Source organism: Dromiciops gliroides, chromosome 2 (genome assembly GCF_019393635.1).
Source record: "Dromiciops gliroides isolate mDroGli1 chromosome 2, mDroGli1.pri, whole genome shotgun sequence".
Classification (NCBI taxonomy): domain Eukaryota; kingdom Metazoa; phylum Chordata; class Mammalia; order Microbiotheria; family Microbiotheriidae; genus Dromiciops; species Dromiciops gliroides.
In genome coordinates this window covers 73074039-73090345 of record NC_057862.1, presented here as the reverse complement: position 1 = coordinate 73090345, position 16307 = coordinate 73074039, and the positions used below count along the sequence as shown (strand labels likewise).

General features: G+C 35.2%; 1 protein-coding gene across 1 annotated transcript in view; it reads left to right on the top strand.

Annotated features, from left to right (window-relative positions):
* Positions 1-16307, top strand: part of PARG (poly(ADP-ribose) glycohydrolase) — a 121792-nt gene that overhangs the window by 30611 nt on the left and 74874 nt on the right. The window contains 1 exon segment of the mRNA XM_043981787.1: positions 13478-13570. Coding sequence (XP_043837722.1) covers positions 13478-13570 — 93 coding nt within the window.

The following is a 16307-nucleotide window of genomic DNA, read 5'->3' as shown; positions in this document are numbered from 1 at the left end:
GGTATCACCATTCTTCCAACATAACTAATAAATTGCTAAGACTAAAGCCAATATTGTGTTCACCAGATGACATCTAACAGCACTTTTTACAAATAAAAAGAATACCTAAATATGTTAAATCACAATTTTTAGTCTATACACTGATTATTATCATAGTGAAGTCACTTATCTCTAAGGGGTGGGGAAAATCTCACTCATAACACTAAGAACCTTGGAGAGTTGCCTAGAGCATAGAGAGTTCCAGTGGCTTGCCCAGGTCTTCTTGGTTTAAAGGCTGGTCTTCCCAACCATGACTTTCTCTTCCCTCTGTGTGACGGGTACGTACACTCCAAAACAGTCATGATTTTAACAAAGATCTGTGTAGCAGCTTAGAATTACATAGTACTTTATTTTCAGTGTCTCATTAGAGTCTCATAAAGAAGGAAGGACACAAGTATTTATTAAATGCCTACTGTGTACCAGGCACCATACTAAGTGCTTTACAAATATTACCTCATTTGATCCTCACTACAACCTTGTGTTGGTCACTGTGCTACCTAACGACCTGAAAGGTAAAGTGGAAAAGAAGAAAAGAAAATAATTGTCTTTCAAATAAACATTTAGAAGACCCTAAAATACTAGTATATCTTACCAAAATTTTTGTTTGAAGATGATAATGGATCTTTTTGCTTTCATTCATTCATTCATTCATTCATTCATTCATTCATTCATTCATTCATTCATTTATTCATGGTCTCGTTAGTTTTCTTGAGAGGTAATGGGGGTACTGAATAGAGTGCTGGACATGGAGTCAGGAATACCCAAGTTCAAATCCTACATCTGGAACTCACTAGCAGAATAGACATAAGCAAGTCCCTAATTCCTCTGAACTTCAGTTTCTTCATCTGTAAAATAAGTACATACCTCACAGGGTTGTTTCCTTACCCAGGGAACAGGTACTTAACTCACAGAGTTGTTAGAGGCTGATAGGTGGTCGTGTGGATAGAACACTGGGCTTAGAGTCAGGAAGACTTGAGTTTAAATCTGGCTTCAGTTTCCTTAACTGCAAAATGGGAATAATAATAATAGCACTTACCTGCCAGGGTGGTTTTAAAAATCAAATGAGATAATATTTATAGAGTGCTTTGCAAAACTTAAAGTGCTATATAAGTACTAGCTATTAGGTTGTTTTGTTTTGTTTTGAATATTTATTTGTTACATTTTAAGTTCCAAACTGTCTCCCTCTATCCTGCTCTCCCCACTGCCACTAGAGAAGGCCACTATTTAACACAGATAAACAAATAGATATATAGTTATCTATAAAACCATAGTATGTATATTTCTATTTATCAGTTCTTCTCTGGAGATAGATAGCATCTTCCTTCATAGGTCCTTTTATAGTTGATATGAGTATTTATAATATTCAGAATAACTCAGTCACAGTTCTTAGAAGGGTTTTGCTGTTATCGTATAGAATGTTCTCTTGGTGCTAGCAATGTTATTGTTGCTGGTGTTTAATAATAAAGTGTTTTCTGCCCCACAAAGCATTTTTGACACTGCCAGGTATTAAGAATTTTAAAAACCACTTGTAGTTCCAAAGCGAAAAATAGACAGTTTACTATATGATTATAGTTAAAATGTGATAGGCTAGATTGACTTTTTCTTTTTCATTTTACTAAATCCCTGAACTTCAGCAATTCACCCAATATGCCATGGTCCAATGTCACATCCACAGAGATTAGTTAGAAATCTGAGCTTTGCACCTGTTATTATTGGTGGAACATTGTGGAGTCTTATGCTTCAGGTATCCCCAACCTTCTGTTGTTATTATCATTCAGTTGTTTCGGTTGTGTCTGACCCCATTTGGGGTTTTCTTGGCAGAGATACTGAAGTGGTTTGCCATTTCCTTCTCCAGCTCTTTATAGATGAGGAAACTGAGGCAAAGAGGGTGAAGTGACTTGCCCAGGGTCACACAGCTAGTAAGTATCTGAAGCCAGATTTGAACTCAGGAAATGGGTTTTCCTGACTCTAGGCTTGGGACTCTATCTACTGTGCCACTTAGCTCCAAATAGATTACAAAACCCAAAAGAATTTCAATGGGACCTTCTGAACATTTTCTAATTATCTTTTATTTTAGCCTTAATTGTAGTTTACAAAAAGCAATCAGCAGAAACGAAAGGTAAAAATCCTGTTATATTTAATTCTAGGGGATTATTCAAATTCTCTTGTTTTACTGGATTTTTAAATTAAATATAACTTGAAATGTGTCTGTCTTTCTGTCTGTAAAAAGGTTTTAGTGCAAGCCTGAGAATCAGGAGACATCATTTTGAGTCTTGGCTTTGCCTTTCAAGAGTTTGCCACAAGGGGGTGCCATGAAACCATTTGGGAAAATGTTTTTCAAATTCAGTCTTAATTCCTAGTATAGAATTTTTGAACTTGTAGGAACCTTAGAAATCATCTGTTCTAGGGTTTCTCAATCTGGGGGCTCTAGTGTATCTGGAGTCAAATTTCAGAGGGTCTGGGAACTTGTATGAAGAAAAAAATTACATCTTTATTTGCATTAACCCCACTGAAATTTAGCACTTCTTTCCATTTTGAATGTAAGCAATAGTTTGTAGTGATCACTAGATTTCCCCAGTCTGCCACAGATCTGTGATGCACAATGCATGAAAGGTTAAGGACCCTTGATATAGACTGACCATGGCATTTTATAGTTGAATGACTGGTTCCAGAGATGTCCAGTGGCTTTCCTCTGCTTATACTTGCATTCACATTAGCAATACAATTACATTCAAGGCTCATGACATTAAGAGAGTGACTTTTCAGACTGAAGTAGAAATTTACTTAATGTGTAATTCATGGGATAATCTATATATTAGCAGGTGGTGGTATACACATTAATTCAGTGACATTTTTTGTACATACTGAAATTTAGTGTGGGTATTGCCTAGAGTACAGGTATACTTAGTTTCATTGCACTTTGCTTTATTGCACTTTGTAGGTATTGCCATATTTCTGTTTTCTGTTTTTGTTTTACAAATTGAGGGTTTCTGCTAACCCTGAGTCCAGCAAGTCTGTCTGCACCATTTTTCCAATAGCATGTCCTCACATCCTGCCTATGTCATATTTTGGCATTTCTTGCAGTATTTCAAATTTTTTCATTATTATTATATCAGTTATGGTAATCTGTGATCAGTGGTCTTTGATGTTACTATTGCAATTGTTTTGGGTGCCCATATAGGCACCATGCCCAGATAGGAATGTGAATTTAATTGATAAATGTGTGTGTTCTGACTGTTCCACTGACAGTCCATTCCCCTGTCTCTCTCCCTCTCCTTGGGCCTCCCTTTTCCCTGAGACAACAATATTGAAATTAGGTCAGTTGATGTGGCAAATTTCATTTAAGAAATTGCTATAGCTACCCCAGCCTTTAGTAACCACCAGCCTGATTAGTCAGCAGCTATCCACATCAAGGCAAAACCTTCTACTAGTGAAAAGATTACAACTTGCAGAAGGCTCAGATGATGGTTAGTGGTTTTTAGGAATAAACTATTTTTTAATTAAGGTATGTGCACTGTCTTTTTAAACAATACTATTTCACATATCATAGACCACAGTATAGTGTAAACATAACTTTTATATATACTTGGAAACGAAAAAATTCATGTGACTTGCTTTATTTCTATATTTGCTTTATTATGGTGGTCTGAACCGGCAATATCTCTGAGGCAGGCCTCTACATTGTTTTACCTGAGAAGCTCTCTTTTCATGGACTTATAAGTTGCATTCATATGTAGAAAGAAAAATTTCCAGGGTCATTTTAAAAAATATAAAAGATTTGGGTGATTTGCCATCAAAACAGGTTAAATCCATGTTGCTTCTAAGAGAGGAAAAGTTGTATCATGGTTAGCGTTTACTCTATAATCTTCTCATGTTGTGTTTTGCCTCTCTGCAGAAGTCAAGATGGATGATAGGTGTTTTTAAGGAATGGAACACATCTTTTGGTTTGTTTGTAATGACTTTTTGTGTTGTGTTGGCTTATAAGAGCGATTGATGGATGGGATTACATGTTTATAAAATAACACATAATTCACAGATGGAAATGACCCATTAAATAATCAGTTCTTGACCTAAGGGTCATGGATAGATTTCAAAGGGTCGAGGAACTTGGATGGGATAAATATATGCCTTTATTTTTGCTTATCTTTTGTTTCCTTTGTAATCCTCTCTATTTTATTTTATGCAGTTAAAACATTATTTTGAGTAAGATTCCAGAGACTTCAAAGAAGACTGCTAACGAGGACTAAGATATTAAAAAAGTTAAGAATCCCTGACTTAGATCATTCCAATAACCTGTGGGATTATTACCTAAAATTCTAATTCAGAACACTAAGATTACTAATCAGTAGTAATTCAGATTAGTAATCTTGAGAAATAAATTCTTTATTGAAAGTGAATGGGGGGGCAGCTAGGTGGCGCAGTGGATAAAGCACCAGTGCTGGATTCAGGAGGACCTGAGTTCAAATCTGGCCTCAGACACTTGACACTTAACTAGCTGTGTGACCCTGGGCAAGTCACTTAACCCTAATTGCCCTGCCTCCCACCCACCACCGCCCCCCAAAAAAAAAAGAAAAGGAAAAGAGAGTAGATGGGGGATGGGGTAAAAATGGTGTGAATGTTGCATTTCCTATTTTGGAACAAGAATATTGTATTTATTTTAATATTAAAGAGTAAAACATCTGGCATGTATGCAAAAGTTCTATTAAATCAAGGTGGGATGAATTTTGATGAATTTTAATAAAATTTTTAGGCTGACTGGATCATTCTTTAAAAAAATACACACGAAAAACTTTGTAATAGTAAAATTCAAACTTAAATAGGTAGTCCATGGGAAGTAGCTTTAAAAATAACCACTCAGCTTCTAAATTATTTTACAAGCCTGCCTATCTCTCAAAAAGTTACATAGGCATTAAAATAAATAGTTAAGGCTACACAGCATGAATTATCATTTATGTTGGCTAGTTGGCTGTTGGTAAGGTTAACTACTATGCTTCAGTCAGACTTACTGAATTATGCATAGTAGGCCAAGTGATTTCTCTCCCAGTTCTACTTCATTTGTTTCAGAATTATTTTGATTTTATCCCATTCTCTTTTAGATGTTCTGATTCTAGTCTAACATTTTGTAATATTTAAAGTGATGATTACCCAGCTGCTACTAAATTTGTGAGCTCCCATCCACTGGATGTAGACTGGGAACTCAAAGAAGGTTTGTTGATCTTCCTCTCTGCATCAGGAAGGGACAGTTTAGAACCTAGCTTCTTAAACTGTGTGTCGCTACTCCATATGGGATCGTGTAACTGAAGGGGGGGGGGTCATGAAAAATTTGGCAACAGTAAAAGGTTGTGTATATGTATTTTATATACCTAGGGTTGCATAAAAATTTCTTGGGTGAAAAGAGGTCGTGAGTGGGAAAAGTTTCAGGAGCCCTGATTTAGAGAATGTGATTGTTTGGGGGGAGGTTTTTCTTTTTGAAGCAGCATGATGCTTAAACGTCTCCATGTCTATCCTAATGTGCCTCTTATATGTGTGTCTAGGCCATGTTGTCCTTTGTTAGAATGTAAGCAATTGGGACAAATATATCAAGACAACTAAGTCTGGAGCTTAGTACAGTTCCATGTGCATCAAAGATTCTGACATATAAGCTTATCTCGAAGTATTAAATATAAATATAAAGCTAGTCATGTCAGAGCCATAGGTATCTGTGTGCACTTTATGTTTTGATGTTGTGACAAGAGGGATGTAAATATGAGACAGAACTTAACAGCATTCCAATAGCTTGCGTTGTAATTGGACAATCACAACACACAAAACATCAGAGAACAATCAAAACTACATGTAATCAAATGCTGGTGAACTGTGTGAACAGAGTATAAGTACTATTAGCAGCTGAAAGAAGGAAAGGGTATTTTTGTCTTGGGGATAACTAAGGAAGTCTTCGAAGAAAAAAATGGAGGCAATATAAGATGCTTTGGTAAAGAGGAGTAGAAAAACCATCCCAAGTGGGAGGAGCAAAGTGGGTCAGAGGTACATAAGCATAAATTATATATAGTATACATAGGGAACTAGAAGGAAAACTGTCTTAACAGGAATAGAGTTTGTGTTTGGAAATAGTGGGAGGTAAATGGAGGCAGGTAAAGCAGACTATGTAAGTAGTTTTCAGATGGACTTTGTGGAAAGCTTAGGAAATAGCTCTTTTTTTGGAGGGAGGGAAATAGCTCTTTTAATAAATGCAGCTTTATGTAGAACAGAAACCATTAGTTTCTAATTCACAAACTGGGATCACAGAGTTTATTTTTAAGCTCTCTTTTTGGAATTTTGAATACATTTTCTTATAAATATATGTGTAACATGTTACAAATGGTGGTTATCATCAGAACAAACAAACAAAACCTATTTAAATCCGTGAGTCAGAATCATAAAATTTCAGAGTTGGAAGAAACCTTAATGGCTATCTATTTCATGCCATACTGAGACAAGAGTCGCCTTCTGACATACCTGACAAACGATCAGTGTTTTTTTGTTTTTGTTTTTGTTTTTTGCGAGGGGCAGTGGGGGTTAAGTGACTTGCCCAGGGTCACACAGCTAGTAAGTGTCAAGTGTCTGAGGCCAGATCTGAACTCAGGTACTCCTGAATCCAGGGCCAGTGCTTTATCCACTGCGCCACCTAGCTGCCCCAAAACAATCAGTCTTTACTTTAAATCCTCCAATGATAGGGAATCCATTATTTATTTCTCAGGGGGGCCCATTCCTTTTTGAGATACCTCTGATTGTTAGGAAGTTTTTTTTTCTGAGATCAAGCCTAAATGTTTATCTTTGAAACTTCTACCTATTGTTCCTCATTCTACCTTCTAGGGTTAAAAACAGTACCAGTTGAATGCCACTTCCACCTGACAGCTCTTCAGACACTTGGAGATAGTTATCATATTCCTCCTAAGTCTTCTCTGGGATAAATACTCTAGATTCTTTGAGTTGGAGGTCTTTCATTATCTGGTTGTCCTCCTTCAGTTCTTTTTCTAAATTATGGTTTCCAGAACTGGACCTAATTCTTCAGATATCATCTGTTCAGGACAGAATAGGATGGATCTTTCACATCTTTATTTCAAAAGCTGTCTCTTGGGGGCAGCTAGTTGGCGCAGTGGATAAAGCACTGGCCCTGGATTCAGGAGGACCTGAGTTCAAAGCCAGCCTCAGACACTTGACACTTACTAGCTGTGTGACCCTGGGCAAGTCACTTAACCCCCATTGTCCCACAAAACAAACAAACAAACAAACCAAAAAAAAAATCTGTCTCTTTATGCAGCCCAAGATTGCAATACCTTTTTTTTTGTGGCTTCCATATCACATTGTGTATCATGTATACTATACTGTGCTATAGTGTATTTTAGTATTTTGAAAGTGTGGCACATGCACTTTGTAATCTGTCCCTCAGCATAACCTTGGAACAGCAGTGGGGATTTACCTGCTTAGTTCTAAACCCATGGATCTAGTGGTAGATCCCATTGCCTGAGGAAGGAGTTCCGACAGACTGAGAGAAAGGGGTGTATGAGGATAGGATGGGAAAGTGTGGAGGAGCATTTTTTCTTCCTCATTCCTTCTAGTTTTGGATATATGGTGGCTGTCTAGAGCTAGGCAAAAGAGAGGAATGGTTTTTAATTTCCTTAAACCAAATTGGCATTTCTCTCACATAGCATATCAGGTGATGGGATTAAAATGTGGTAGCTCCAATATCATCATAGCCTAAAATAAATCACTATAAAAATACTGATATATTATTTCATTTCAGGAGCACTGCTTCTGAGGTCAGAGAACCTAAGTTCAAATTCAGCTTTTGATGCTTATTAAACCTGTATGACTTTCAGCAAGTAACTTTCCTGGGCTTCAGCTTTCTCATTTGTGAAATGAAGTGATTGTACTCTATGACTTCTAAAGTCTCCTTCACCTTTAGATGTGTGATTCTGGCTCTTGTGCCAAGTTTTCTGAAGGCTTGTTTTCTTCTCAGTTGTTTTTGCTCTGTAAAATAATTCTTTGCCATGTTTTCAAATTTGTTACAAAGTTTTTACTTTGTACTTTAAGCCAGAGCTGTCATTGGCTGACATGTCTCTCTGGTTGGCAAAGAGGTTATTTGCTTGTATGAGGCAGTGTTTCTGAAATCTTCATGCCTCCTAATTATGATGACTATTTTGCATTGTTAGACATATCTTAAGAAATGACGAGAGACAGTTTAGAGTAGTGGATGGGGAACTAGCCTCAGTGTCAGGAAGATGGGGTTCAAACCCTGCCTCTGACACATATTGGTTGTATGACCCTGGGCAAGTCGCTTAATCTTTTGCTGTCTTTCTTTGAGAGGATTCTCTTAAAGACAACTTTTTTTAGATTAAGTTGCCTAGCAGGTACAAATCTGCATTGGAAAAGGGAATTGTCTGATCAGGAGTTTCTATACCAGTGAAATCATAGATCTGTAGCTTCTTCCCTCTCACGTGGAGGGTGAAGGGGTGAGGAATGATAACTGAATCAATGCTGAATGGTATAATAGCAGTTACTTACAGCCAAAGGAAGATATCGTATATGAAAGGCTTTTTAAAGATATAAACAACCATATGTTTAAGTCAATAAATTTACCTATTTTATTTTGTTCCACTTAATTTGTATGCGACTGTTTAGATTAACGTTTAAGATCAAAGTTTACTTCACCTTAAGAACAAGGGCACATATTTACAAGCTTGTGTGTATATCTTTTTTATCTCTCTATTGTAATGCATTACCATTTTGATTAGTTTTTCTTATCTTTGTGATGCTCTGACAATTCATGGGAAAGTTCTCAAGAATTGTTTGAAGAAGAAAGAGAGAACTGATATAATTTATTAGTACAACCTTTTCCCAGTATATCACCAATGTTATTTTTTTATAGATACTGAGTTGTTTTTTTACCTCATCTTCTCTTTACATCTTCATTCCCTGCCTTCCAGAGCATCTTCTTTTATATTTTTGAATAATTAATTGCTCATTTCTTCATTCCTGACATTACCACTTAAAAATATGAAAACCAGCATTTTTTCCCCAGCTATTTGTTGAAATCTCACTTGACAATAAAAACATTTTCAAATGAAGTTGTAATCCTTAGATGATATACCTGAGATCTCATTCTGGGGTTGGATTGTCAAAAACTTGCATGAGCTTTCAAAAAATTAAACAAAATGAATTTTTTTTTTGTAAGGTGCTGTCTTCTATTCTTCGAAGTGTCAGCCCTCATTTGATTAATGTCAGAAATAGTCACCTTTTTCCAAATATTTTTTTCCTGTAAAATGTAATGCTACAGTTTTTTCTTCCCTCTAAAATTAAATTTTTCTTTTTGTTTTGCCAGTAGTCACACTTTTTTTTTTTTTTTTTGCAGGGCCATGGGGGTTAAGTGACTTGCCCAGGGTCACACAGCTAGTAAGTGTCAAGTGTCTGAGGCTGGATTTGAACTCAGGTACTCCTGAATCCAGGGCCGGTACTTTATCCACTGCGCCACCTAGCTGCCCCCAGTAGTCACACTTTTTTGACAGAAATTCCTGATAGGAATATCTTAGATTAGATGTTTTTAGATTGAAATTATTTAGATTTAAAGGATAGTTACTTTATAATTATTTGAATTGACTTAAATATGAGCTTCCTTCAATTTGGAGAAAATTTAGGATTTTCTCAATTAAAATTGAGATGGTACCAGTTTCCTGGTTTTTGCTAGCAATGGATTTGACTTATGAATATGATTTCAATCCTAGAGACTTAACTTACATAATTATTTCAGTTAACTGAATTCATTAAATATTCCAGGAAAGAAGGAATTATGAATGTTTAGCTTTTCTCATTCGAGGTACAAACCATTACAAATATTTTAGACAAATACAAAAAAAGGTTTTTCATGAAATTGTCCGTGTCTTCCATCTGCTGAGGGAAGGGTGAATCTTTGTATGTGAAATGACCATAACTGTTAGCTCATCTTCAGGAGCTGTTAGTCTATTTTAGACAAATAAAAAAAAGGGGGTTTTCATGAAATTGTCCGTGTCTTCCATCTGCCGAGGGAAGGGTGAATCTTTATGTCTGTATGTGAAATGACCATAACTGATAGCTCATCTTCATGAGCTGTTAGTCATGTCTGTATTGGGAGAAATGGAAAGACTGAATCAGTTTGTTTGTTTGTTTTTAAAGAAAACTTCTTTAGGTTTAGGAGGAAAGATAGGCAAAACGGCCCCAGTATAATATGATGAGGAAACATGAACTGTACCGGGTCTGATGGAAACATTCCTTCTGTCTCCTGTCCTTTAACCTCCAAATGTGGGTCAGCCAATCTTTTGGTGCCTAGAACTGGTGTTGGGTAACAGAGTTATACTGTAAATGTCTGCTTATAGTGTACTCTCTAGCTTTTTAGTGTGATTTTGTTGTTGTTCTTTTGGTTGAGTTTTTATTATGTTTCATTGTAGCTTCCCAATATTATCATCCTGTGCATATGTTATTTAACTTGTTGTTCAAGTTATCCTCTCTTTTTATTATGTGGAGAATGCTGGTTTTCAATGATAGTATTTTAGATCATCACTTTTGGAAGTACTTACTAAAGCCTTTCTTTGTAAATAAATTTTCATTTTCTTGTAACACTAATTGGATCTTCGCCCCCAAAGTAGCTTAGCTACTGCAATTTGTGAAATACTTTGCTTTTAGTTTTTTCCAGTCACACACTGATTTTAAAATACATTTAAAAAAATATTTAGGAGTTGAAGGAAGATGATCCTGTTAGGTCAGAAGACAGAAGGTTTGATTGTCATTTTAAAGATAATTCATTCCACCTTAGACATGAGTTGAGTATTTATTTACTGGCTGTCATTCTGTTTCCAGAGAGGATTGCTTTGTGATTATCATTTACTTTTTAAATGTGGCATTTAACAAATAGTTGAGTATTGATGGCCCTGAAAAAGTCTAGTGCTGTAATGTGTCACTAGATAAGTGATATTGTATAGCTTGTGACAGCCTGCAAAGCAAGGCCACAGCTACTCGTGTCAATTAGAAAAGACAAGGAGAGGTACATAAATGAGAAAAATGAAAGAAACCGACAGCTTGTTTGTCACTTAAGGTGAAATGTCTTGAGGTTGGAAATGTTTGAATATATTTAATAAAATTATTAATGTATTTCCCATATTTAAAAAAAATACGTTTTTGTTGATGTTTTGTTGTCTTACCTTATTATAATTTCCCTCAGGATTCTTCCTCCTAGAGAGTCCTCTCATGACAAATATTTTTTAAAGACAAAAAAAGAGGAAAAAAAATCAGTGTAACAATTCATGCATTGAAAAAGTCTGTAAATATGTACAGAATACTATACTTGTAGACCTCCTATGTCTGCAAAGGAATAGGATGGGGAGTACTTTCTCATATCTCTTCTTTTTTAACCATGTTCTTTGTGTTTGCAGTATTATAGACATTGTGTATATTGTTTTATTGTCTCTCTTTACTTCACTTTGCATCAGTTCATGTAGACCTTGACATACTTTTCTGTATCCATATTCACCATTTCCTATCATAGTAATATTCTATTACATTCATATACCACAAGTTGTTTAGCCATTCTCTAGTCAATGGTCATTTATTTTGCTGTCACAAAAAGTGCTGCTGTAAATATTTTGGTATAAATGGGGAATTTCTTCTTATCAGTGACCCCCTTAGTGCATAAGCCTTATAGTAGATTCTCTGAGTCTCTTGGAGCATAAATCCAAATTGCTTCCCAAAATGGTTGTACTCATTCACATTTCCACCACCACCTTTATTGACTGTTCTCATTTTTTGTTATCCCTGCCAATATAGAAGGTGCAAGGTGAAATCTAAGGTTGTTTTGATTTGCATTTCTTTTATTATTACTCTCTTGGATCTTTTGTTTCATATGGTTGTTATTAGTTTGCTGTTCTGTTAAAAATTGTTTCTTCATATCCTTTGACCATTTATCTATTAGGGAATGGCTTGTGTGTGTGTGTGTGTGTGTGTGTGTGTGTGTGTGTATCTACATGTGTACACACACACACACACACACACACACACACCTGTTAATTGTTTATATATCTTGACCACCAAATGCTTATCAGAAAAATTTGATACGGAGGCTTCTGATATTTTTAAGTGCATAAATACAAAACTTAATAAGTATGTTTCTTTTTAAAAGTATGTCTCTTAAATAGACTTATAGCAAGGACCATTTTCAGTTCTTCCCATTATGATCATAAGAATTCCCATTAAACCAGTAGTTTACCTACATTTATTAAGAATCTCATATGTGAAAGACACTGTAATAGGCACTAATGATACAAGGAAAAAAACCAGAAAACCCATCCTTCCTCTTAGGCATCTTAAATTTTCCTGTCATATTGTTGTTGGAGAAGCTTATGGCTTAAAATTTGCTGAACTTCTGTTTGTATGTTTTTTTACAATTATTTTATTTACTCTCATCATACTTTATTTTGACTTCTGTACACATAGACTCTCTTTACACCTAATCCAACTACCCTGAGTAACTGTAGGTAATTCACTAAATCAGTGTTGCTGAATCTCCTCTTGACCATGGTACTGAGAAAAAAGGAAACCAGAGCTCTTTACTGAGGGTCTGTTCTATAGTCCATCAATGATAATTAGATAACTGACTTTTTGCCCCCTACCCTGGACTATGTTTGTAAACAGCTTTGAATCGACAGATCTAAACAAAGAAAAATCAGTGAAGCAGAGCTGCCTAAAGTGGTGTGGACTCACTTGGGAGGTTGTGGGGTTCCCCCTCTTTGAGCTCTTCAGGCAGAGGCTAACTGACCTCTGTGGGTATATATTCCATGGAGTGTTGTTCAGTATATTCTTTCTGGGAGTTTATTGTAATGGTAAATGAAAGTGGACTTGTACTGGACTCGGTGTATTGAGAAGAGAGCAGAAGGGACACATGCAAGAGATGTGTAGATATAGAATAGTCAAAATCTGGGGATTCAAGTGAAGGAAAGGGAGTCAAAGAAAGATTCCCAGTGTCAATGATGGGGATGTTGAGGATGTGTATTGCATATTGCTCCTGAGGGATTGTGCTGGACAGCTGGTAGCACAGTACACTAGGCCTCAGACACTGTGTGACCTTGGCCATGTTCCTTCACTTCTGTTTGCCTCATTTTTCTCAACAGTAAACTTACTTTGCTGGGTTGTTGTGAGGATCAAATGAGATATTTGTAAGATACTTAGCACAGTGCCTGGCATTTACATAACTGTAGGTACTGTATAAATGCTTATTCCTTTGCCTTTCCTCCCTTGGTGCTCTATGCTAAGACAAAGCTAGAACAGTATTAGAATGTTTGCTGTGTCTATGAAAAGGAAAAAACAACATTCTTATGGTTTTGTGTTAATTGCTTTGCTTGACCCTGACCTGATTAAGTCTCTTGTTGGTTTTCAGGTCCTTGAAGAAGCAGAGGCCCAGCATTTATGTCAGTCCATCCTGCCTGATATGGTGAAATTAGCCCTTTGTCTGCCAGATATTTGCACGCAGGTGAGCAGATGCAAGCTGTTACTCTAGGCTTGAGTGGCTTGGAATTCCTCATAAACAGATTCATTTCCCATAGATAAATTTCCTATAACTAAGGTCAAGAGGATAGTGGAGGAAATGTTTCTCGCAAAGGTTGTAGTTCTCTCATAATCAGTAATAGATGAGAAAACATATATGAAATGGTACACATGCACCGTTCAATTTTTGAGCTTTAATTTAAGCTGTCAGAAGCCTGTTTACTCAGAGGATCAGTCTCCAGGGTTGTTTTGTTTTGTTTTTTAAACACAGTTACCGAATAACTTGACTTTTCCCCAAAACAAAATATTAATAAATTTAAAACATTTGACTTTGAAAATAGCTTAAACAACATAAACCAGTAATATATTGGATAACATCCCAACTCATAATACTACGTAACAGTTTTTCTGGCTTGGTTCTCATGCTTTACTACTTTGAGAGATGATTGATGTGGGTCCCTCTTCTTGTCTTACAGATCAATGTGTTCAATTTTCTTCTTCTTCTGTTTCCCCCTCTCTTACCTCTTCCTGTCTGAGCTTTATAGAATAGCAGTTGAGTATTTTGAATTGAGTTTGCTTCTGTTTGCTTTTAGTTCACTTACCAGCTAAATAAGTATATTTAATATCTAGTCAGAAGAAAAATACAATAAGAAATGTACACATTTTTATGCCAAGTAATAGTTTACTTAGAATATAATTTGATATAACAGGAATTTATTAAGCCATTTACACTTTACCAGTGTAGAAGACTTTGAGTATATCTTACATTTTTTTCTCCTTATTGTTTTTGTTGATGTGTACTTTCTGAAGTGTTTTTCATGTAAAAATTTCACTACAAAAGTACTATATATTTCACAGTCAAACACTCCAAAGCTCATATACTTGTATTGTTAAAAAGATGATGTCTTTCATTATAAATTAATTAATTCCTCTAAACTCTGTAAAGGCAGGAAATTTTCCTTATTTTACATAATAATACTGAAAAACTGTATAAATTAATTCTAAGGGAAGGCACCTGGTTAAAAAGAAAGGTGAAGTTCATGATTTCCTGGCATCTAAACCTGAACTGAGATTTATTTTGTTATTCCATAGACATTATTAATTGGAAAAAATATCTCAAATTAATCCCTACTGGTTAGAGTAATATATTTCATAAAACCAAGTGTCTTTCCCCAAAATATATCTCCTGTCAAGAAAAATTTTGTAGTTTCATTAAGTGTTAAAGCTTAATTACATTATGGTGCTTTAAGATAAATTCAGAAAGGAAGAAATTGGAAGAGTCTGAAGGTATAGGCAGAAGTTTTTATAGGGACTTAAATGGTCCAGGTCAATGGTCATCACATTTTTAAACTTTGTAATTAATTTTTATTTATATGATATACATTTTAAAAATATCACTGAATACATAATCTACAAAATCCATAGGCTCTTCATGCTAAAATTAGTGGTGGTATTTTACTTTGAATCTAGGAAAGATTATTTCCTATAAAATAAAGGTAATTTGTGAAAGAGAAAAGAATAACCATTTTAAAACTCATTTAATTCTAAACCTATAAGTACTAATTTCATCATTTCTCTCAGGTTTGGTGCTAAGAAAAAACTTTTTAAAATGAAAATCTAGATATAGTCTAAGCTAGTGAAGAGCATCTTGGTCATATTTTCTAAAATGAGATTTGATTTAAAAACAGATTAAGAAGCTATAAAATGGGGTTAATATATTAGAGATGAATAGAAGCATCTGTTTCCCTCTTATTAGAAATGATGATTACCTGGGTCAGAGAGAGGGGAAGAAGTTATTGATATTGTGATAAAAATGTTGTTTTACCCTTTTGGTTTACTTCTTTTAATTTTTCTTACTGAAATATCTAGACAATTAATTTTAATATTCTTTCTATCAGGCTTTGAATTTGTAAATATGTTTTTCCTGTGGTTTAAACAGAAAACTACTGTCCATTATACCATTACAACTTTCATTTTTCTTTCTTCTCTCTCCTCATATGTAATTTTGGTTATTAATTTGGACCTATATTCCAGGAGAGTTATTCAGTCTTATTTTTGTAGTATCTCCTTTATGTGTGATATGTAGCACACATATTCTGTATTTTTTAATGCTGGGAGTTAGTGGAAAGAAGAGGGAAAAACACTTTCAATGAATATAATTTTAGTAGGGATAGAGATAGGGGAGAGCACTTGTGATTTCTTTTGTATAAGGAAATCCCAAGTGAGGAAACTCTCTACCAGTGCAGGTCACCACTTTCTCTGCAACTTCTAATCCTAAAGATTTGCCTAGAATCCTCAGAAGTTAAGTATCTTGCCCAGCCAATAGCTGTCAGAAGGGACTATAACCCACATTTTTCTGACTTTAAAGCTAGTCTCTCTCTATACCAGTGATATCAAACCAAATGGAAACTATGGTCACATAACCATACATAAGGATCCCTATAGGCCTCATTGATTTAGAAAATCACATGTTAATATTATGTTTTGTTGTTAAATATTTCCCAGTTACATTTTAATCTGCTGGAGACTACGCACATGTATTGTGAGCTGCATGTTTGACACCTTTGTTCTAGACATGATAATTTTAGCATATGTGTGTATATATATATAAAGTGTTAGATAATTCAGAATTTACTTTTGGATATTCTGTCATACTTTAAGTTTTTCATTGTAAGAAACAGTGTTTTAAAAACATTTAAATTGCTGTAAAAATGTTTAGATTA